Source organism: Artemia franciscana, chromosome 3 (assembly GCF_032884065.1).
Source record: "Artemia franciscana chromosome 3, ASM3288406v1, whole genome shotgun sequence".
Lineage (NCBI taxonomy): Eukaryota > Metazoa > Arthropoda > Branchiopoda > Anostraca > Artemiidae > Artemia > Artemia franciscana.
Genome location: NC_088865.1, coordinates 7,522,948 through 7,547,307, shown reverse-complemented (window position 1 = coordinate 7,547,307; position 24,360 = coordinate 7,522,948). Strand labels below are relative to the sequence as shown.

Genomic DNA, 24,360 nt, shown 5'->3' with positions numbered 1-24,360 from the left:
CGCTACCCTGAGGTTTGGTGCCTCTTTAGAGGTTTAAAGCGAAAATTTCAATGGTAGGGATTATTGCATTTGGAAGAAGTATTATAAGGCATCAAGTAGTATCTGTCGTTTAGCATTTTTGCAAATAAATATAAAAACATCTTAAATTTACCAACTTTTTTGAATTACTGCATGAGTTTTTAGTACGTTGATTCTGGCTAAGAACAAAATTGAACTACTAAAGAAATTTTCATTAAATAATGCCACTTCTGAAATGAACCATATTTTCTAGAGATTAGTCGAAAATTATTAAAAATAAAACTTCAACTTAAAAAATTTTGTCAGAAGTGGGATTTGAACCCACGCCCGTGAACCCACGGACCAGAACACTCATGTGCAAGGTTTCCCTTGAGTCTGGCGCCTTAGACCACTCGGCCATCCTGACTTATTTAGATGGATGTTTTAATTACAATATGTTATATTTATTCTTATGTTTGCCATCTAAAAGAAGCTTAATTAGAGGTTTATTACCTTAAGGTTAAGTTTTTAATAGATATACAAATCTGGAAAAAGTGACTGTCAAATTTCAACGATGCATTTATTTCTTAATTGAACCACGGTAGGGGCAATTTTATTCTGTTTCTATTTTTTCAATGGAATTACAAAAAAGATACTGGTACTTAGGGTTATATTATATGGTACTTAGGGTTAGGTCTTATAGCCACTATACTCAAGAAGTGACCTTAGAAGGGGCGTTGTTTGGGGGGAGGATACGGAATATGGGCTTTATATTTGCACATTAGGGGAGGGGGGGGCGGTAAAGTATATCGGGTCTGCAGGCAAAAATGTGTTAGGTACAATTATTCTGCAGATTATGAAGTAAGAATTGTTTTCTGACTTTATACTGACAAAATACTTTACCCCTACCCCCCCCCAATGTACAAAAATATAGCCTCAGTTCAGGCACGTACGCAGGATTTTTTTTTCGGGGGTGGTGGCAAAACCTTCGAAACAGCAGATATAAAGTAGTACTTTTTTTATTTAGTAACTAAATAAATGCAAAAAGCACGTATATCGGAAAATACAGATTAACTTTAATCTATAGTTTTGTAGCGGATGGGGGAAGGAGACTGAAGCCTGAAAAGTACGTTTTAGGCTCAGGTTACGTTCAAAGCGATTTAGAACCCGTGATTAATCTATTATATACCACTAAAAGGGAAATTTTAGGTTTAATAGTGCAATATGGGTGCTGTGGGGGGGGGGGGGGGTAGTTCTTCTATTGCGAACACGTCAATTTTAATGAAAAATGATAGTTTCCAAAATTGATCCATTAAAAGCTGTACTTTATCCTGAAAAGGGGGGATAAACGCTCTAATACCAAGGATAATTTTATTTTGCTGTGGAAAGCAAAACCTCTATAAAAAAAAGAAAAAAAAGTACGATCGCTAATTACTTCAAAGAGGGTAAAAAGTTAGACAGAAAATGGGTTAATTATTGGGCAGTGACTTGACCAGATAATTGCATGGTGTAAAATCCCCCAAAAAAGACTTCACACATGTATCTAGATTCTTAATAAATGTCCTACTTTTGCCAGAAATCTTAAGAAACCATGGGGAAATTAAACATTTCACAAAATTTCGGGAGGGGCGGGTGCGGGCCCGAATGCCCCCCCCCCTGCGTAAGTGCCAGCCCCAATTATATATTTCCCATCTATTCTGTCACATGCCTTCCTCTTTTCTCACGGTAAGCTGAAAGAAACTAGCGATTGAAACCGGTTCCGCAATGTGTCAATGGATGAAGAAATTTAGCGTGGTATCTACAAGAGATAAGTACCAAGATATTTTGCAAAATCCAGGTATTTCTCCCAAATTGGTGCCCCTTTCCAGCAAGTTGACTCTTCATGAACTAGGAAACGTTTTATGCAAGGTGAATAAACCTCCAGAAATAGATTAACAGCCTGAGAGCGCGTGAATAAAAGGAAAAAAAAACAGGGAAAAAGGGCACCAGGAAAATCATCCCTAAAAACATAGCTATTTGACCTTACAACTATGCTGAATTAAATGGCTATCTCAAAACTTCGATCGGATGTCTTTGGGGGAAAAGGGTGTGGGAGGTGGGCTACAGGAACTAAAATCTTTTCGGTTACTTGAAAACGAACTAGAACTTTTGATTTCCTTTCAAATGAGCCCTATCCCAATTTTCTAGAACCATTGGCTCGATACGATCATCCCTGGGAAAACACACAAAAATAAACACACATCTGCATCCACGCATCTGTAAGGCAAAAAAAAAAAACGACAAAATTCTACATTTTCGTAAATAGGAGCTAGAAACCTACTAAATAGGGTCCTCTGATGTGCTTAACCTCAAGGTGCAATTTTCACTGATATCAATTGCCTTTTTGGAGGATTTTCTAAAATTTTTTAAAAAATCAGGCATATTTTCTCAGGCCCGTTGTTTTCGATGGGTAATACCAAACTTAGTGAATTTTATATAATTGAAATGAGTTTAAAAAGCCAATTCATTGATACATGTATTGTGGTTAAAATTCTGTTTTTTAGAGTTTCGGCTAAAATTGAGCCGATTCGCTCCTTACTTGCAGCTCTTTACCACGAAATGTTTGATCTAGAATCGTGTTACTAAAGGCTCGCTAACACTCAGACTTTACTTATACCGACGTTTATCTAGCTCTAATTCGAGCCAATCGCATTTTCATAGAATTTTCTGATTGTCTGAAAAATTCTATGGAGAATTTTAAATGGCTCAAATTAACACTTGCTAAACTTTGGTAATAATAAAATCTAATTGGAACTGGGGTTTAAAGGAGTTAGTTGCTTTCAATTTTTTTTTTTCAAGTGAAGGTTTTTAATTGACAAAAGACAACAATAGCATTAAAATTGACAAAAGACAACAATAAATCAAGCACTTTCAAGCACTGATGAACCTGGCACAATAAAACATGTCAAGAAGGAGAGAAAAAGCCCCATAAGTCGAATCACACATTGTTTTTACCTGTCAGTCTTTACAATGCAGTCCACTGGCTTACATCCCATACTATCTGCTTTTTTGAAAAGATTTACTTAAAACGATAATGCAAAGCCCGGTTATCTTTTTCAGATCTGCAAAAAAAAATGTGCATACACTTGTAGATTCAAAAATTATGTAATCAAAACTTTTTGAAAAATATCGAAAAGAACATTTTATTTATCATTAAACTACGAGGGGGCACCAACGTTCCGAAATCACGTAAGCCAAGTACTGCGTGGGCAAAGTGCACCAAGTGTGGCACAGCTGTGCCCAGCGTTCCGGATACTGTGTTAAGCGTCGCGGGGATCGTGCCACGCGTGTCGCATCTGTGCGGCATAAGTAGCGCCCAAAGATGTACACCAGGTGACAAAGAGTGGATGGCCCTTCAGTTCTCTATTCTTGTCTGAATTATAAATAAGCTCTCATTTTGTTCACTTTCTCTTATAGACCATAGTTTCAAGCGTATTTTCGCTCTTTATCTTGTCGTTTTTTGTTTTTGTTTTTCTTAATGTAAATGCTCGATTATTTTGTTAATCCTTCGTTCTTTCTATGTTTTTAGACGGGTTACTGAGAAAAATAAACATAAATAATTTTATAGAATTCAAATTTAAAAATGAGGTACTGCAAACACTTACTGGGTATAAGGTATGAGTTCGTTGCTTCCAAACTTTTCTAGCATAAAGTGACCATTTGAGGATGAACAGACGATTTTGCAGAAATTTCTTGGAGTATAAAAACATATTTTGTAACTCGTATCACTTAAATATTGTCCATTTGCAAAATTAAATGATGAAAATGATCCAAAATTGGCAGTGAAGTACTGAAGACAACCAGGAGGTGCTACCAAAAAGAAAAAGAAACATCAAAGTAATGCAATCCTGCTGAGTGGAGGTTTCCAGCAGTGGGTACACGCAACTTTCGGAGTATGAGAAGTTATTCCTTCAGCTGGAGATTTCGGGAAGAATTTCTGTAGAGATAGATACATAAAACAGTATTCCAGTCACGCTTATACCGGGAATTATCGGTTACGACCCCCCACCCCCAAAAAACAACAAACAAACAACTATTTCTCCAACTCCACCCCCCCCCTGGTTAAGATCTTGCCTGTATGCGTGTCTGGAACAGAGACATTGATATGCAGTTGGAGCAGATAATGGATTAGTGTAACTGCGTTATATATATATATATATATATATATATATATATATATATATATATATATATATATATATATATATATATATATATATATATATATATATATAAGCATGTGAAATAGACAGTCTACACGTGGGGAATTCGCACAAAGATGCAATCCTAGGTGAAGACCTCTATCCCCGGGCTGCTCTACAAAAAATACGGCACTTCTAAGATTGCTCAAGTTGTTCATTCATTGATGCATTATAGACCCAGTTTTTTCCCGTTAGTTTCTTTCAGCTTAGCTTGAGACAAGACAAACAGAAGTGACAGAATAGAGGGAAAATAGATAATTTGGTCTATATATTTGAACATTAAGGCAATATTTAGGGCATTAGGGTAAGGTATTTGGACAGTGTAAAGTTAGAAAACTATTCTTACTACATAATATGCAGAATAGTTGTATCTAGCACATTAGGTATGCGAGCCCGCTATACTTTACACCCCCCCCCCTAATGTGCAAACATACAACCCAATTTCTAGAGTATTATATTTTTATCTCATTTTGGTATATTTCATTAGGAATGAGCGTCAGATTGAGCGTCATATTAGAAGAATATCAGGTAGGGGGTATATCATACAAGTACCAAAAATACCATTATAGAAGTTGTTTCTTTTATTTAACAGTTCGATACGGTTTAGTCTGTGAATAAATTTGAACAAGAGACTGCGGATTTATGAGAAAAACCTTAATGTCTTCCTTTTCCCATTTATTCAATGTTTACTATTTATCTACACTCTACAGTAAGCCATGGCTTTCACCTTCGGATTTGAAACGTTTTTCGTGTCCGCTTAATTATATATTTTAAGTCTTCAACTCTAAGGCTCTTTAGATAACTGTGGGGTTTCTAACTGAGATATGGAAATACGGTGTTTGATATCTCTTTTGCTTTGATAAAAGCTGGAAACAATTTCAATTATAGAAAGCCAGTGGAATTAATAAACATACTGTAAAGTCATATAACTAATGAAATTACATAATTAAATCAATTAAAAAAAAATGTTTTATATGTTCTTGGGAAGATGAAAACTAGCGAGAGTACTTATGCGATAAAAGAAGAGAGTTTTTAAGTTTCCCAACATTTATTAGTCTATGATCAACGACTGGCTATCGATAAAAAGGGGTTCGGTGGCACAAATCTGCTGCGGTTGTTATAAGGTTCTGAGTTCTTTATTTAACAATAAAATTCATAGACAAAAAATTACTTCAAGACAATCTCACCCATAAGGCTCCATGGCCGGGAAAGAACAGGGGAGAAAAAATACCAACACAAAAAATATAAACAAAATCCAAAAACAAATTGAGTCTCCCACCTTAATAATCCCCAAAAATGACGAGCTAGGCAGGGGGTAGTACATGATTTCGTCAACTCAATTAAATATCCAAAGCAATCCAGAGACATCAACTCCAAGGGAAAACGGAATAAAAAAAAAAGAAACAAAAAAAGGGTGGTTTCTATTGCAACCGATGGTGCTCGTTCCGAGTTTTGGGGTGTATCGGCTCGTAAACATGTAAAACTGGTCGATTTCTGCCTACAGGCCCGAAATCGGCCTATAAAAAAATCGTTGCACAGTTCATTTCCTCAACTTCTGAAACTGAAAGCGAATTGTAACAACCTGTAATTACATTCTGAATCTGAAATATAAGTAATTTTTCTTCGTTTCACGCTAAGAGAATGTAGCACAAGTTAGGGGTCTTTAACTCCAAAAAATACTGCATTTTTCAAGTATTTCTGAAAATTTTTAATTTTCCGCTCTAAAATTCTTCAAGACAACTCAACTCTTTTGATTCATTTTGAAATTCTCCCAGTTATTTTGAATAATTTGGTGTATTCTTGATAGTTAAAATTCAAATTTTTCGGGGTAATGTAGTTTCTAATTTTCTATATATTTCAATTATATATTTTCTATAAATACGGCCTTGGTCAGTTCTGTTTTTGGTAATTTGTTCTGTGCATAGTTGAATTATAACGTTCGGTGACAGGCAAAATAGCTCGTATGATGAGGAGGAGTTTAGGTTTTGCATACGACATAATGCAATAAGTAATAATAATAATAATAAGTAATAAGTACCTAGTCATTTTAAAGCTATTTAAAAAGTTGTCCTGGTTGAGAAGTAATAATAAGTAATTAGTAATAAGACAACAAAAATGTTTTTAAAAAAGAAAATGCTCAAGAAACGGGACATCTATAAAGAAAAGACATGTTTTGTTCAACTTTAGTTCCATGGTAGAGAATTAAATAAAAAACAAGTTTTTCAACTGAAAGTAAGGAGCGACATTAAAACTTAAAACGAACAGAAATTACTCCGTGTATGAAAGGGGCTGTTCCCACCTCAACGTCCCGCTCTTTACGCTAAAGTTTGACTCTTTCTCTCAATTCTACTTTGTAAAACAGTAAATAACTGTATATAATCCTATAACTTTAGGGGGTGTTTCCCCTATTTTCCAAAACAAGGCAAATTTTCTCATGCTCGTAACTTTTGATGAGTAAGACTAAACTTGATGAAACTTATATATTTAAAATCAGCATTAAAATTTGATTCCTTTGAAGTATTTCATAGTATCAAAATTCCGTTTTTTAGAGTTTCGTTTAATATTAAGCCGGGTCGCTCCGTACTGCCGTTCGTTACCACGAACTGTTTGATAAGATTTTCAAAAAAGAAAATATTGTCTGATTCGTTATTAAGCGATCTTTTGTTTGATGAGATAAAATTTTTTATGAAACTAAGGACTTGAGACGCTTTCTGGAAAAATTTCAAGATTCTGAGTCGAATTTATAGAGAGATTCAGAATTATTAAGATATATGATATTTATAAATATTTTTAAAAAAAGGTATTAGATATTATTAGCGAATGTATTATTAGATTATTATTAGATCATTAATTAGATTATATATTATCATTATATTGTTATTGGATATATTGGTAGATTTAAAGATAATTAAGATATTTTTTCCAATATTAATAAAGGTAATATACATTATCAGTCGTTTTTTAATTGTCTATTATTTTAACATCATTAAAAAAATTGGATGTCTACGTAATTTTTCGAGCACCTGTTAAGAAAATTTCTTTTCATTCGTCTTAAATCACCATCTCGAGGAATTAGGCCTGTCTTAAGTAAAACAGTTCAAAATAGGGATGAAACCTTTTAATTGACAGTGAACAGATATAAAAATTTTTAACTGGATATTTCGAACACATATACAGTGTTCATGATCAACAGTAAAACTGATGATGAACACTGTATATGTGTTCGAAATGCCCAGTTAAAATTTTTATATCTGTTCACTGTCAATTAAAAATTTTCATCCCTATTTTGAACTGTTTTACTTTCGTCATGGAAAGGCAGTGTGGTCTTCGAAGTTATCTAGGCCTGTCTTACTCATCCGGGAATATGCGAGGCATTTCTGAGCCTTTTGGTGGCTCAGTACATAATGTCTATCTGAAAGAACAGTAATATTAAGCGCATACTTCAACGTAACAAGGCAGTAGGAAGTATCGAAATTAATTTTTTCCCAAAAAAGTAATGTTTTTACCCTTTCTCTTTACATCATTTTGGACCACCAGGTGCGTACATGACGAAACACCATCTCTCAGATGTCACATAACTTACTTCATCTCATGTTTGAATCCCATAGGCATAATTTTTCGTCATTTCTGTGAAAAACAGCTGATAGGCGCCACCACGAAGGTCTTATGATCATTTCACGGGTAGAGGTAGACACTATGCAGCTCCCTCAACAAGGATTTTTTTCACATTTGCTCAAAATAATCTCAAAAATATAGTAAAAAAGTAGAAATGTATTGAAGAAATGTCGAATGAAAAGTAAAAAATAATTAAAAATCCTTAAAATGTAATTTTTGGGAGTTCGAGACCCCTAACGCATGCTACATCTATCTTAGTCCCCCTCCCCCCCAAAAAAGACAACAACGACTCATCTTTGAGATTCGTAATATAGACAGTTTATTAGGATACTCTTTCAATTTCAGAGTTTCAGAAAATAAGATGTCATAATCCGCCAATTCTCGACTTACAGGCAAAAATCGATCTGTTCTAAATAGTCGCGACCCCGTTCCCCCCGATATTCAGAATAAGCACCATCATTACCCAAGAAACCATCCCCAAACCAAACACAGCAGATGTGTGCCGCCCCCTGAAAGAAATAGGCCTCTGAATTATTTGGATTATTACGCATCAATTGTTCAATAAAGCAATATTTTGACCTTTGATTTGCCACCGCGTCATTAGGCTTGTTTGAATTCAAACTCTCTGCTAAAATGTGATTCAAAAAGGTGATTTAATGCCAACAATAGAACGCTCATACAATTTGGATTGTGCTTGGACGGAAAATTAAAATTTAAATACGCTGCATAGATCAGCATAACCCTTAAAAGGCAATCATTTATTAGATCAAAATATTACTTAAATGAGCATTTTATGCCTGAAAATCCATACCTGAAAGTGAGCTTCAAAGAGCTGATACGCCTAAATGAACTGGCCATCTTTAGATTTTCGCTCCATTGGCACCTATTCTGGCCAAAATCGTTGTTTAATGGCAGTAATGGGAGAAATCGGAACTGCGCTGTGCAGTGAACTTTTTTGTTATAGCCTATCTATTAGTGGAGACTTAATAAAAAGTGCACTGTCTTCCATTGTTCTGTCTCTTTTCTTGGTCTCATCATATACAATAAATGGTTGTACAAACTTTGGGGAGGGCTAATTGAAGACTAACCAAAACGTTTAGCCTCAATGGAGGACAATTGGCCATCCGATTAGCACCCCATAGGCTCTCACGCACACACAGCACTTGATAAAAATTTGACCAGGTCTTTCCAAAGGCGTGTCTTAAAAGGCACATTAAACAATGATGCTCCTGGGGTAAATGCAGTAATGTCGTTGGGTAAACCCTTGCCCAATTTAACAAAAATTTTTTGTTTAATAGAACAAAAAATCTAATAAATGAAAAAATATAATTTCCTATAATACACGACACATAATTATATATGGTATATCAATAATGCAGTAGAAAAAGAAAAAAGAAAGAAAAGAAAATGAGTTAAAATACCTTCAAGTTTGTTTTTTTTTACGAAAACTTAAAACATAAAATCCCATCCGACAACAAACTTTACTGATCTAAGAATTCCCAGAAGCGCGGGCGTATCCAGGATATTTTTCTGGAGGAGGGAGTGTTTTATTAGGAGGGAGATCAAACCCAGAAGCCCCCCCCAGGATAAGACCTTGCCAGCCATAGTAAAAAAATTTAAAATTGTTCTCATGGCGGACTGAAAGTTGTCTGCTTAGAAAAGACTGGTCGATTTGCGGAAGAGAATTGCAATCTATTAGGGGTGTTACAATAAACTACAACGGAACACACTAGAAAATCTTTTCTATGGATCACATGACTTCCATAGAATTTTGAAGTTCAAAAGCCTCTAGCAGAATATTTGCATATTTGAGTAGCTTTTAGTCGCTTTCTTTTATATTTTCTAACTACTTTCCTGTTCCCATTGAGTATTTACCGGCAGTATAATTTTTTTATTATTTTTAATTGTAAGTGACAGAACGGCACAAGTTCTTTTATCGTAATCGACCTTGTCCATGAATTTCTGACATCTGTGTCAGTGATGACAATTCATAAGAATACAGTTAGGGGGGAGGGAGACGGTGTATATTTCAAAATTTAGGGAGGAGCAATTTTTTTTTAGCAAACTCTCACGAAACTGCATTTCTCAATGTCAGCATAAAAAATGTTTTTTCAATATCTAGGGAACAAATACCTCCCTCGCTCCATTTGGCACCACCACTTAATAGTGTAAAAGAATCAAATGATAGACTTTTTATTTGATCTTCAGATTCCCCAACATTCCCTATAGAAGGTTCAAAATCAAAAGGAAAACTCTTAAAATCCACCCTCAATATAAGTTTGTATGGATTGAAATCCATTTAACAAATATGGGTGTCAACCATCTTTGAGCCGAAAATATCAGACTACATGTGTAATAATTTCAGAAAAATTTACGTGATCACAAGGGCGTATCCAGGGAAGGGAGTTACGGGGTTTAAACCCTCCCCGAAATTTTTGTTCGACTCGTAAAAACGTAAGAAAAACGTTAGTTGAAAAAATGTTTTTAAATACAGGGGCAACTCGTTTCAATATAAACACCAAAAACCATTTTTAATACAAATATTAAAACAAATCTATTTTCCAAGATCTAAGGGTGAAAGCCCTTCCCCCTAATTGACGTCTCTACTGGCAGGTGACCTACTGCACAAGTGACATTGAGGATACAGAGTTTTTTTTTCTGGCCAGGTTAGGCACGTTTTAAAAAAACGTAGGAAAGTTGACAAATTGTACGAATAGTAAAGCCGTAGCCTGGGAGGTGGGGGCGGGGCTGGGTTCAAACCTCCCCCCTAATTTTTTCTTCCAACCCGTAAACAATAAAAAAATGAATAATGTCAACAATTTTTCGTTGCCTTTTATAAAAAGATTCTTATCCCGACTAAAAATTCAGATACTCTTTAGTTCAGAAATGTTGCCTGTTTTTTTTTTCATGGAATACTTGTTTGACAAGTTTTATGTCAGAAATATTCTAGGTGGGGTTGCCCATTAGGGAAGAATAGGGGTTAATTACCCCTAGATTTTTTGTGGCCTCTCCAGTAGATTTTGGAAAATATATTTTTCGTTTTTTTATTGAATACATTCTTTTTTGGGTACCTATATTGAAAAATCTCCCCCTGCTAAATCTTGAAAAATGTATGGCACATAAGCTACAATCGATGCCCCATTGAATGCAACATGGAAGATTTGGCACATATGACACAAAACGTGTATGTTTATCTTTCTAAAATTAAATAATTCATCGCAATTTAAGCAATTATCAGTTTCTTTTATGGCTTTAACTTTTTATTGTTTAAAAAGCACTGATAAAATAACTGACGATTTTTAATTCGGTATCGTCAATCTAATTTTTCCTCTTGCATTCAGAATAGCAGTATCGGTGACGTCATTTTATTGATGACGTCACATCAAGCTGTATAAACATTATGTGAGTGCAGATAGCATGACATCACTTCTGGCACAAGTGCCAGTATAGTGTAACTACTATGACGTCATTTTTTACTATATATATATATAAGTCGTCCAGGCAGCAGTAATTAGTAACAAAGAACATGTGATACGTGCAAAATGTCCATGATTAGATGTATTCCGATTGGTATTCCAGTTTTCTATGCAGGATTAGCACTTTGGTGGGCCACTAAAGAGTACAGAGAAAACAAAATGGGTGAAAACCTAATTGAAGGTAAAGAGGGGCTTAAACCTCCAAAGAAGAACATTGAACACTTTCCAGCCAATGAGACTAAGGCTTTCTATACTCTAGCCTCAAAGGAGTCAAATCAAATTAAGTCAGAAATTAAAGTTGACAATGGTACTTTTGCTAATAAAAAGAAGATAGAAAAAGGAAAAGAAAATTTCGTTACTGAGCAGGAGTTGCAGAAAGAATCAGAGGAAATTGTTGAACCTTCGACTACGAAGAAGGTGGTTGGAGCTGCTGAAGATACTACAGTTAATGCTCCTGCCTCAAAGAGCCAGATTCAAGTTATGCCTACAATTAAAGTTGACAGTACTACTTTGACTGATAAAAATAAGGAGAGAGAGATAAAAAAAGAAATCGTTACTGAACAGGATTTGCAAATCCCAAAGGAGAAGATTGAACACAAACCAGCCAATGATGCTAAGACTTCCTATACTCTAGCCTCAAAGGAATCAATTCAAATTAACTCAGAAATTAAAGTTGACAATGGTACTTTTCTGATAAAAAGAAGATAGAAAAAGGAAAAGAAAAAGTCATTAATGAGCAGGAGTTGCAGAAAGAATCAGAGGAAGTTGTTGGACCTTCGACTACGAAGAGGGTGGTTGGAGCTGCTGAAGATACTACAGTTAATGCTCCTGCCTCAAAGAGCCAGATTCAAGTTATGCCTACAATTAAAGTTGACAGTGCTACTCTGACTGACAAAAATAAGGGGACAGAAATAAAAAAAGAAATCGTTACTGAGCAGAATTCACAAATCCTACTGCAAATCCCAAGGAAGAAGATTGAACACAAACCAGGCCATGAGGCTAAGGCTTTCTATACTCTAGCCTCAAAGGAATCAATTCAAATTAAGTCAGAAATTAAATTTGACAATGGTACTTTTTCTGATAAAAAGAAGATAGAAAAAGGAAATGAAAAAGTTGTTACTGAGCAGAAGTTGCAGAAAGAATCAGAGAAAATTATTGGACCTTCGACTACAAAGAAGGTGATTGGAGCTGCTGAAGATACTACAGTTAATGGTCCTGCCTCAATGAAACAGATTCGGGTTATACCTCAAATTAAAGTTGAAAGTGCTACTATGATAAAAATAAGGGGACAGAAGTAAAAAAAGATATCGTTACTGAGCAGGATTCGCAAATAGAATCAGAGGAAATTGTTCGGCCTTCTACTATGAAAGAAGCAGTTGTAGCGGTTGAAGACACTCCTGCTGCGAAAAAGAAATACAAAAACGAGAAGGAAGAGGGGGTAAAGAGGGGGACTAAGAATGATATGCAGAGTTATATCCAAAAAGAAGGTTGTAATTATTTTGCGGACACAAGCATAAGAAATGGAGGATTTAACAAAGGTAGAGCGAGATCAGTTCTTAACCAAGGCAGACAAACTTCAGATTTTCACAGTAGCACGCCCTATTTTAATAGAAACAGAGGAAGTTATTACAAGCACGACATAAAAAGAAAAACTGAGGAAGAGAAACAGAGTTTCCCGACAAGTAATAAGTTAAACAAAGGTGCGAATAGTTTTGGACATAGAGCGACAAAAAGCCGCACAACTTGGGACATAGTATGGTTTTTGGTGTTCCTATTCCTTTTTTTGGTAATTTATTTAATTGAAATTTACTTGAGATTTCTTTACTTAACATATAAAGTTTGCTACAACCGTGAACTGAAAACTCAAAATGTAAGAGCTGATTTAATAACCAGCCAAACAAACGACAATAGTCACACGAATACAAAAAATATATATACATGTGAATACATGTTAGCAGTGTATAAGATTTGTATGGGTCAAGAGCACTTATCTCTGTAAATAAATATTGTCCAGTTATACTTTTGAATAAATTTGTATTACCTCACAAGCATGTTTTTATTTTTTATGTAATAATGAGTTTATTTAGAGGAAGAAAATAAGAAAAAATTAGCTTCTGAAGAAGAAAAGCTGAAATAGAACAAAAGGAAGAGACAAGTGTTACATTGCCGCTAACATTGTGCCTATTCTCTACCCTTAGTATATACTATTCTATTAATGAGAAATTCCAATTTCTGCAATGATTGCAGCTTTATACTGGGGCACCAATCATAAAAGGAAAAGGGGGCAAAAATTTTACCCCCTAGATTTGAAGACATGCCTTTATATCTAACTTCACAAAAAAAATCCTTTGCCTCTTCCCCTATATTTTTGGAAATCAGTACTGCTGTTTTGTTTTTTTGTTCTAGAAAAACTTGAAGCAAAAGAAGAAACGGGTTTCTTTTTTTTTTAAACATAAAATTGAGAGGGGGCACCCAGTCTAAGAAATCATATACATAGGGTGGCATGTGTCAAGCGTGGCAGAACTGTGCCAAGCATGACGGAACTGTAGGACACACGTGACATTCCAAGATGTACAGCAGGTGGTGAGAGGTGAGGGACCCCTCAGAAAATGGTGCTCATAACTAATTTACTACGTGGTTCTTTTAAATCTCCTTTCACTTTTTTTTTTATTTCTCCTCATTACTTAACTTTGGTGGTTTCAAATCTAGCATCAACATAGACATATAGATTAGCCTATTTTCCATGCAATTGTTTTTCCCATGGACAATTTTATGTTGCATGTTCAAGAGTCGGTAAACCTGACAATCTTTTTATATGCACCGACAATGGGACATTGAAGAATGTTGTATATTCGCCAGTTTTACGTAGTTAAAAACATATATATCTATAACGAAAAGAGAAATCTTTTCTCTTTTATCTATACTCACAGGTGGGACACAGGGACACAACTACAATGGCGCGTAACTAATATGGCGCGTAACGACTTACGCGCGTGGGGGGGGGGGGGGGGGGGGGCGCAAAGCGCCCCCACCAACTAGGTGTTGGGGGCTAGTATGTATATATATATATATATATATATATATATATATATATATATATATATATATATATATATATATATATATATATATATTATATAAATATATATATATATATGTTTATATATATATATAATATAAATATATATATATATATATATATATATATATATATATACATATATATATATATATATATATATATATATATATATATATATATATATATATATATATATATATATATATATATATATATATATATATATATATATATATACACACATATATATATATATATATACATATATATATATATATATATATATATATATATATATATATATATATATATATATATATATATATATATATATATATATATATATATATATATATATATATATATATATATATATATATATATATATATATATATAGATATATATATATATATATATATATATATATATATATATATAAGGTAAAGGATACGGCATTAGACTTTACAGTCCGTACCGGCGGTGCTGATCTCCGTTTCTTGGCCCTTCAGCCAGGAAGTGTAATGGGGGGTTGGGGGCCAGCCATCCTGTGCTTTCGCACACCCTTCCTGTTTACCTTCCCCAGATTTCTCCAGGTACCCATTTAGAGCTGGGTCGACTCTGGCTAAGCTTACAGAGCACGCCACTGACCCCCGTCCCAAACTGAAGAATTGGGTACACTGGGATTCGAACCCGCGTCCTCTCAGACAAGGGATCCCGAATCCAGCGCACCAACCCACTCGGCCATATATATATATATATATATATATATATATATATATATATATATATATATATATATATATATATATATATATATATATATATAAAATACCATAAATACCAAATAAAATAACCGAATTCAAGAATAAAAGAAAATGGGAACTCAAGCATTAAATTCAGAACGAATTCTATCTGCGGTCTTTGACGTAGCCCATATACTATCCCACTTTGATGCGACTGACAAATTTTATCTCTTTTTAAAATTTGATCAAACAGTTAAAAAATCTCTTTCAGTTAGATTGTCATAAATGCGGCATAGCTAAATAAGGAATTTTCCATAAAAAAGGGCTACTAAAAACTCAACACAAGAATAAGTAAAAACAAAGCCAGAAATGACCGAATCCAAGAACAGTGGCGTAATTTCGTCGAAGTCCTGGGAGGGGGGTTAAAGTTGGAGCCAATTTTACTAAATCAAGTGAAAATGACCATTGAAAACTGAAAAATGATCCATATGTTACCACAAATGCAAAGATATACTAAGAAAACTGACCTCTTTTTCTGGATACTTGAATTATGCAGGCTTATTTTAGTTTTGACAAGCTTTTTTGCAGAAACTAAATTTCAGCTGGGGGGGGGAGGAAACTGAGGTCCGGGGGCAAACTTGGGTCTGGAGGGGGCAGTTACCCCCTGCCCTATAGAAAATTATGACCTGTCCAAGAATAAAAGAAAATACAAACTCAAGCATTAAATTCGAAGCAAATTCTAACAGTGGTCTTTGACGTAGCCCATATACTATCCCACTTTGATTCGGCTGGAACTTTTATCTCTTTTTAAAATTTGATCAAACATATCAAAAATACCTTTCAATTAGTTTGTCTAAATGCGGCGTATCAAGATATCCCTTACCAATGGCCGTGTGGATATTTAAATTTTTACAGATTCTCAAAAAAATGTTTCGGTATAACCATCGGTGAATCGAAAGATTTTTTTTCACGGCTTGTTCTTTTATATTATTGTGCTCCTGAAGCTTTTATCGCCAATGTGGCCAGATGCCTGGCATGAGACTGCACAGCAAGGGAAGTGAAATGGGCCATCGGCGCATTTTTGCCATATAATTTTTGGGTGTAGTCCAAAATTCTGGTCTAGAAATTCTGGGGAAATTTGATATTACGGGCATGAGTTCAAACAAAAAACAAACAAAAACTAAAAAAGGGCAGAGACAATGTTACCAGATGGGCACATATTACGTGCATTTTGCCTTTCAGAAAAGCTAAAACTGAAAATTAGTAAAATTCAGTCTTCACTGACAGATTGCTGCACTAAATTCCGGAATCTGAAACAGTAAGTATTTTTTGACAACTTACGTGCACGTTTGTTGGTAAAAAATTTCTGTTTTCAGTCTCTAGTTTGAAAAAGATTTTTTTTAAAGAAGATATATATATATATATATATATATATATATATATATATATATATATATATATATATATATATATATATATATATATATATATATATATATATATATAAATATATATATATATAAATAAAATACTTGCCAATATCTAAGGTTGTATTTTGCATTACTTTCTAACGAATATACAGAATTTTTCCCTATCAACAATGGGAACTGTGTTTAAAGAAGTAAAAAAAAAAAAGAAAAACGGACCCTGTATACTGTTCTTACAATTTAGATTAGATTACACACAAACGGGGCAGTTGAATATCCATTTGATAAAGATAACTATTGGATGAGATTTTTTTGATGAAGAAAAAAAGAGAAATGTGTAAAAAACAAAAGAGAAGCATGATCCTTGAAGGTTGCCTCCCTCTGTCACTTAGATAAGTGCTATCCAATTATTCTTTCTTATACAATATTTTTAAGACATTGTAATGATAAGCTTCGAGAAGATGTAAATTATCGAACTGAGTTATGGGAACGAAATGTTTTCGCAGTTTTCAAGAATATAAACTAGAACAACAAGAAAAACCAATTCAAAGATAAGAATTTTTCATCATTTTCATCTTCGCTGACTGATATCTAATATAAATAACAAATATAAATAAACGTAGTTATAATATAAATAACATAAATAGAAAATATTAATAACTACTTGTAAAGAGTCAAATATGAGGGCAGTAATCCTAAGCCTGTTCTAAGCCAATTGTAGTCAACCAGAATTTCTTAAAAAAGGATATATAGATATATGTTAACTGCATTGGACCACATCATTTCATTACCCTCTAGTGTTTTTTTCTGGTGGCAATATTTTTCTCATCTCTGTCTTGTGCTTCATTCCTTCTTCATGGAACTTTAGGTAAGCCAAGTGACCCCTTAAATTGAACATAAATACTGGGGAGTATGCTGAATTAACGCCACAATTAATATGTTTCAGCCGGTCTTTTAGTTCATTCAGCTTTTCCCACTCTTTTCTGCATTTTTCTTTATCAAAATTTGCCCGGTTTCCCTTGGTTTTTCCAACTAACGACAATGCAAGCTTTTATAATTCAAAATGTTGGTCTTTATTTCCATGGTGGACCCTGGGAAACGGTATGAAAATCTCTGCTGTGTTCTGAAAACTCCATCTGTCTATATTGACTTATTCCTGAATCTGGCAACGGAAGGTGTCAATAAAGACTAAACATTACAGATTTTGAGTTTTGTCATTGCAGTTGTGAAAGTAAAATGCGCTCCCTTTGCGTCGGAAATTTTTTTGATCTGTACAAAATCGGCGCAATGCACCAATCTGAAAAATATGCGCAACCATGTCGAAAAGCGCCCAAATGGCGCAAATGCACCCCATCTGTCCACACTGCTCCTCACTACTGTCGGAGATTCTCCCAATACACATGCAAGGGTATTGCGATTCGCCGCTTTCTTTGGCAATGGACCAAAGATTGTAATCGCCTTTGGGATCATGACTTCATCCTTGAAAAGTGAATTAGGCTTCATAGCCTTTCTTTCATTATAGCTTAAGGAAATAACTATAGCTTCATGGAAGTTATGTAAGCAGTGGCCTTAATTGGGGGGAGGCATTTGTCCCCCCAGATTGCTTGCTCTTTCTCATAGATTTCGAAAAATACATTTTTTGGATATTCTTATTACAAAATTCCCTTTTTAGCAGTGACAAGTTTGCTTCTGACTAGACAAAACAAAGAAACATATTGCCCCCCTCCTCCCCCTGTATTTTCAAGAATTAGTACCACTGCTTACAAGGGAGCGTATGTTTAAGAAAAACCGATTCGGGGAATATGTGATACAATGGAAAATCCCTAAAGCTAAATCATTCAAAGAAATAAGAATCTGATAAATCAGAAACTCAATTTCAAAAATCATAAACTCAAGGTTGAAAACCTTTTCTCTAATACCGAATTTTTTTAGATACAAGTTATCATCCCCATTCCATGAAAAAAAGAGAATCGTGATGCTTAGAGGAATTGGAAGTTTTTTAAGCTAAAAATGAAAAGCCGGTCATGACATATCTTCTAACTATTCAAAGACTTTGACAATATCGTGTCTTTTAATGGAACATGAATGCAGCTAAATTATGTTTAATAAGAAGCCAAAGATTTTCTAAGTCATAAGCATGCAACGCTTTTATTTTTGCATAAAAAATCTAACTTTTTAAGGGTAGCAAGGATTTTTTTTCCTACCTTTAAGTACATTTGGGGACTAAAACATCTTTTTAAAAATTTTTATTATGGCTTTTAGTCTTGAAAGAAGCCACAGATCAACAAAGGGGCAGTTGCTCCCCCAATCATATGACGAAAAAATTATTATATAGCCCTTGCCTCTTGACTCTCCGGACGTGGACCCTCAAATTCTCCAATAAAAATGCTGGAGCTACGGCAACGGGTAAATGCCCCATATTTGAAAATAACCTTTATAAAACAGTGACATCAAAGATAAATTTTAGCAGAAAAAAAACATAAAAAAACAGATATGTTACAACTTGCGGATATCAGAACATTGTTCTGATTTTAAATTTGTATATTTGAACGGCCTAAAGTGAGACCCTTGAGCTGATACCCCTTCTGCCCCTAGAATTTTCAAGAAATTTCATTCGGTATGTTTGAGGGAGTCAGGACAGTCTTTGGCTTGTATGCCTCTCAATCCCTATTCCACCCTTTTTTTTATACAAAGGGTAACCTGATTGGAGATGATACAAATACTCTCCGAAGCTTAAGCTGTGCCTGTTCAACAGCAATGTAGAATCCAAAATCATATATGAATATGATTCCTTGAGTCTATCCAAAGTTTTAGAAAAAAAAAACTGCTTGGATTTCAGAACAATTGCCTGCGAAAAATCTTTACATGCTAGCTGGACTGATTGAGTACCTAAGACCCAGAATAGGTCTTTCACTAAAGACCCATTCACAATGTAGTCTAACTTATACCTAGAATTAGCTAGTGCTAGCTGGAGCCAACCAGAATTTCTTACAAAATTTTTCATCCAATTAGAAAATCAGTGAAAAATCTGAGTGGCTCACGCTAGAACTAGCTATTGGTAGCATGAAAATCTCATTGTGAATGGGCCAAGCAACCACAAATAACTGATTAAGTCAGAGAAAGAGGGCGGTGGTACTTGGATCACCTGACCCTTATTCGATAGGGAAGACTTCGATATGATGTGTAGTACTAGAGCCCTTCAAGTCTCTGAAAGAGTGGTAGACAACGGGCCACTATTGATCGTTCCTTTTTAAGCTGTGGCAAGAGATTTACGTTCTCCCTCAACAAGCTTTAGTTTTTAGCTCTGGATGGTCTGACATGAAGATCCACTGTTGCTGACTTATACGCCACTAGGCAGTGGAGGACCTAAGTAAGTAAAAAACATTTTACATATCTTTGGAATTAGAGTCATACTGACATTTTTAATGTGTATTGTTCAAAAACCAAAGAGAGGTTCTTTGGTTCAAAGACAGATTCTTTGGCTTACTACAACCCATTTCATTTTCCTTTCTTCCAGTTTTTCCTTTTATAGGAAGGAAGACGTATTACACTATTCTGAATTCAGCCGTATGTGAAGATTTAAAGGTGCGAAGGGGGAAAGTGAAGCCACTGAATTCATTGTCTTTTCAGCCCCGGTTTTGAAATGCAGACGTCTAAAGTATTCACAAACGATAGATATGTACTACCCTCTGAAATTGGAGTGAAGCTAAGCCCTTTCGCCTGTGCTCCCTCTGTCGTCTTCATTACTCCAATTTCACAAGCTTTGACAGACTATACCACTTTTGTGTAATAATCAATGCAGAATTATTTTGGGAACGATCATAAGACATCATATGTCAACAGTTAACATCACTAGGATCACAGTATGGATGTTATTAATCAAAACAAGGCCAGCACATATTTCAAGAATTGAGCTCAACTTTCACTGAAATTGATATCTGAGAGTTTCTCAGCTCATTGGTCACAAGTCTTGGATCAGACCCTGATTCAAATCCAAAGTCCGTGATTCAACACATGTCCAGAATCACTAGATGTCAAGTATGTATTCAACAGACAGTGTTTGATTCTTACTAAAATTGGCATTTAAGAATGTGTGATATTATTGATCACAAATATGAGGCTATTGTGACACCTTAAAAGCAGAGTATCAAAACACATTACGTGTATATTTCATAAAGTTTTGATTTTGGCCCACAGTTGGTCTTTAAGAGATTTCCGAGGTTGATCATTACAAATCAGACGCTAATAATACAACACAGTAGTCCGAAATACTGTGTGATTACTCGTACAGTGACTGCTCCCACAGTGACTGCTCCCACAGCGACAGCTCCCACAGCGACAGCTCCCACAGCGACTGCTACCACCAGGTTTCTACTATTGATTAATATTAACTGCCACGATTATTGGTAGAACTTGTTAGCAAAGATCACAACTTTTAATAGACACAGAACTACTTTACTTAAAAAACAAACTAAAATTAGGCAAAAAACGAATACTTGATTGAGAACAAATTAGAAAAATTTTGTAAACGAGTAGAGACTAATTCATATATTTACAGCCCTTAAGACAAGCAGAAATTGCTATGGATTGAAGAGTGAAGCAAAACTTAAAACGAATACCAGAAATATGGGTGGATCTGCCTTATTCCGCACTGTCCCACAGTCCCTAGGGTCAAGGTAGTTATTTGCCTATTACTGAAAAATAAACGCTTTTTGTAGTTCTTCTTTCTTCATTAAAACGGAAAAAATTATATACTACACATATATTCAAGAATTTTTGTTTTGCGTTAAAATATTTTTGATAATCAATTTAGTTTTATTAGTCTAATTCTATGGATATGCTTGTTTAGTAATGATTTCTCCGTTTGAATAATGCTCTCAAATACATAGAAAATTTTAAATCAATTAATTTAAATCAATTAGATAAACTAAATTTTGACTTTCACCTATTTATTTAGTTTTCAGTAAAGCACAAATGATAAAATAACTTTTTGATTATTTGAGGGACAGGCACATCACAATTATTTGTGACGAAATTTGCTTCGTGAATGGTAGAAAACTTCCACCATTTCACGACAAAAGGTCAATTTGTATTTTTTTTTTATTTACTGCTCAACACTTTTGCCACCAATTTTGTAGAGACTTTTTATTATGTTGAGATTCTCATTTAACATATTACGCATAGATGATTTAAAGATTTCAATCTCTTCTGCTATAGCTTGCAGGCTTACAAAGACTCTTTAACTTTTGACAGGTTTTTGTGCAAGGATCTCTTCGATGAGTATCAAGATCATTTTGTGTACTAAACTGTCTCCCGTTCGAATTTTCAGTCCTTGTTTGCAACGGGAATTCCAATTTTGTTCCTATTTGAACGGAAGGATTCCTTAGTTTGTATATTAGTTTGTATATTGTTTATATATAAAATTGGCCATTGGGAAGTATACAGACGTTTTCAGGGAGGATCTTTTCTGGTGGGGGCGTCAAGAGGAGAAAGTTACATGAGAGGATCTTTCCAGGAAGGAATTTTTCATGGATGAAGGGAATTTTCAATGAAGGAGGGGCCGGATTTCCGAGTATTATTTAAAAAACAATCAGAAATTAAATAAAAAAATGAGTTTTTTCAACTGAAAGTAAGGGGCAACCTTAAAGCTTAAAACGAGCAGAAATTATTAGGTATATGAGGTGGTTCACCTCCTCGTCAACACTTCACTGAATCATAACACCTCGTCAACATCTCGCAGAATGGCCGCTGAATCACAAAGGCCGTTTAATTTGAATAAATAGCTCTTTTGAAAGTACTAAAAAAAAACTTTAGCGTAAAGAAAGAGGTAGTGGCGATTGGCAGGAAATAAATTGAATGAATCCGAACATAGATTCATCCTCGAGCTTCTGTTTTAGGGATATGATGTAAGGATACTTTCTTTCCATGTTTTCCAGACCTTGGATAATTTTTGAAGTATACCCTGCAAATGAAACCCAAATTGCTGTGACTTCGTTTGTTACTTAAAGATGGGCTTAGAACTTTCAATTAGAGGAGTATTTTCTATTTTTGAAGTCAGGGAGAGGGTACAGGAGATCGGGCTCTTTAATTAGTTAGACCAAAATCTTTGCATGATCTTAGTTTTGACATGACATGACAAGCTCACTTCTCTACTAAAGTTTCTCCGTCATTAAGGTTCTATTTTAAAAGCGGCTATTTGTTTAATTTAGTACAAATTGTCTGCGCGTATCTTGTTACCTCTGGAAATATATTTTGTAGCACCTTAGGGGAGACTTGATTTAAAAATGCTAACTCAAATTTTCATCCAACGCTATTTTGAACCATAGAGACGCCCTTGTGCACAAACGAAAGCGGAAAGGCTGGTACGTTTCCTCTAATTGGTTTGCTCACTATGAAAGAGCACTACTTTTCTGAACTTACGATCGATCGAGCCTTTCAGGATTTTTCTAAAGTTCTATACGATGATGTGAATCAAATACAGATGCGTCACTCTTTATCAAGTAAACGCTATTGCATTCACTTTATATCAAAATTAGAAAAATAATTTAAAGGTTATCCTAACCCCAATTTAAGAGTTAACATTAAAATCATAAGAAATGAAATGAATCTTAAGACTGAACCCACCTTGTACATCAAAACTCGAAGAACAGTCAATTTGCTGGATCGACAAGTACATATTGTAATTTTGACCTGATGTACTAGTTCGAAGAATAAAATTGACATACCGCTGAGATAGTGGGAAACTTCTATCGATGTGAATATATACTGAAAAAAAGAAAAGAAGAAAAACAAAAGACAGAAAATATCAGCAAAATAGTGCGAACAATGTTTCACAGCCACACATAACTTTTAGTTGCTTTTCTTATAAGAAACATGTACTATTTATTACTTTTATATACCCTTTTCAAGGTGTTTCGAGTCGGATTAGCCAAGTGCTTGGCACACTGGACTTTAAATCCTGTATCGTAAGGGCTGGGTTTTATGTCCTAGCGCCGCTGATAAATTAGTTTGGAACGGGGATGAGCGTTGTGACACTGTAAGCCCAACCAGAGACAGCCAGGTTTCGAATGGGTACCTAGAGAAATCTGGGATAAAAACAGGGAAAGCGTCAGGGATATTCCACAAGCCACGAATTGTACTTGTGGCAGTAGGCAGAGGATCAGGAGATCAGTACATGCGTTACACAAACCGTTGATCAGCGCGCAAAAATCTCGTTTCCTTTGTTTTATTAGTAAAAACTGGACGGTATTCTACTTTAACTTTATCAGCGCTGCTCTCCTTATTCACGTTATCACCTAAGAATGAAAAATCTTTATTACCGTTATTCACTGAATAACTAACATGTTGATTCAGACAATTAGTCCTTAAAAGCCGGTTTTGTTCTTTTGAAAACTGCTACAAAAACCCGAAAAAAAACAAACTTTCCTGATGGTGCGGAAGAAAAGCTGAAGGAGTTCGCAAAAGCGCGCGCCATCTACATGTACTATAAATCAAATATCAACAGAGCTTGTTAAACGACAGGTACAAAACAAAATAAAACAACAATAAAGTATATTCTCTTGTAAGGATCGAAAATTTGCTGACTACCCCTGTGTAATGAGAAATACTCGCTTCATGAACCAGTCAAATAAAGTCACGTGGTTGTTTTCAGAGCTGGAGGGTCTGGCCTGGAATTACCTAGACTTAAAAATTACATGGGTGGATACGTCTATGGGTTAAATTTCTGGCGTATCATTATATTGGTGGAATTTACATTAATGATTGCCTTCGATATTTAA

The 24,360-nt window shown here is 34.7% G+C and overlaps 1 protein-coding gene and 1 non-coding gene across 2 annotated transcripts in view; both read right to left on the bottom strand.

The window, feature by feature from the left end:
• Positions 1-24,360, bottom strand: part of LOC136024821 (uncharacterized) — a 72,156-nt gene that overhangs the window by 36,903 nt on the left and 10,893 nt on the right. The window contains exons 4-5 of the mRNA XM_065700300.1: positions 23,207-23,347; positions 3,642-3,846 (exon numbers count right to left, since the gene is read on the bottom strand). Of these exons, the coding sequence (XP_065556372.1) occupies positions 3,642-3,846; positions 23,207-23,347 (346 nt within the window). The remainder of the gene's footprint in view (positions 1-3,641; positions 3,847-23,206; positions 23,348-24,360) is intronic.
• On the bottom strand, positions 319-424 carry Trnal-caa (transfer RNA leucine (anticodon CAA)). The gene is made up of 2 exons: positions 387-424; positions 319-366 (listed from the first exon to the last, which is right to left on the bottom strand). It is a non-coding gene; the product is annotated as a tRNA-Leu (tRNA).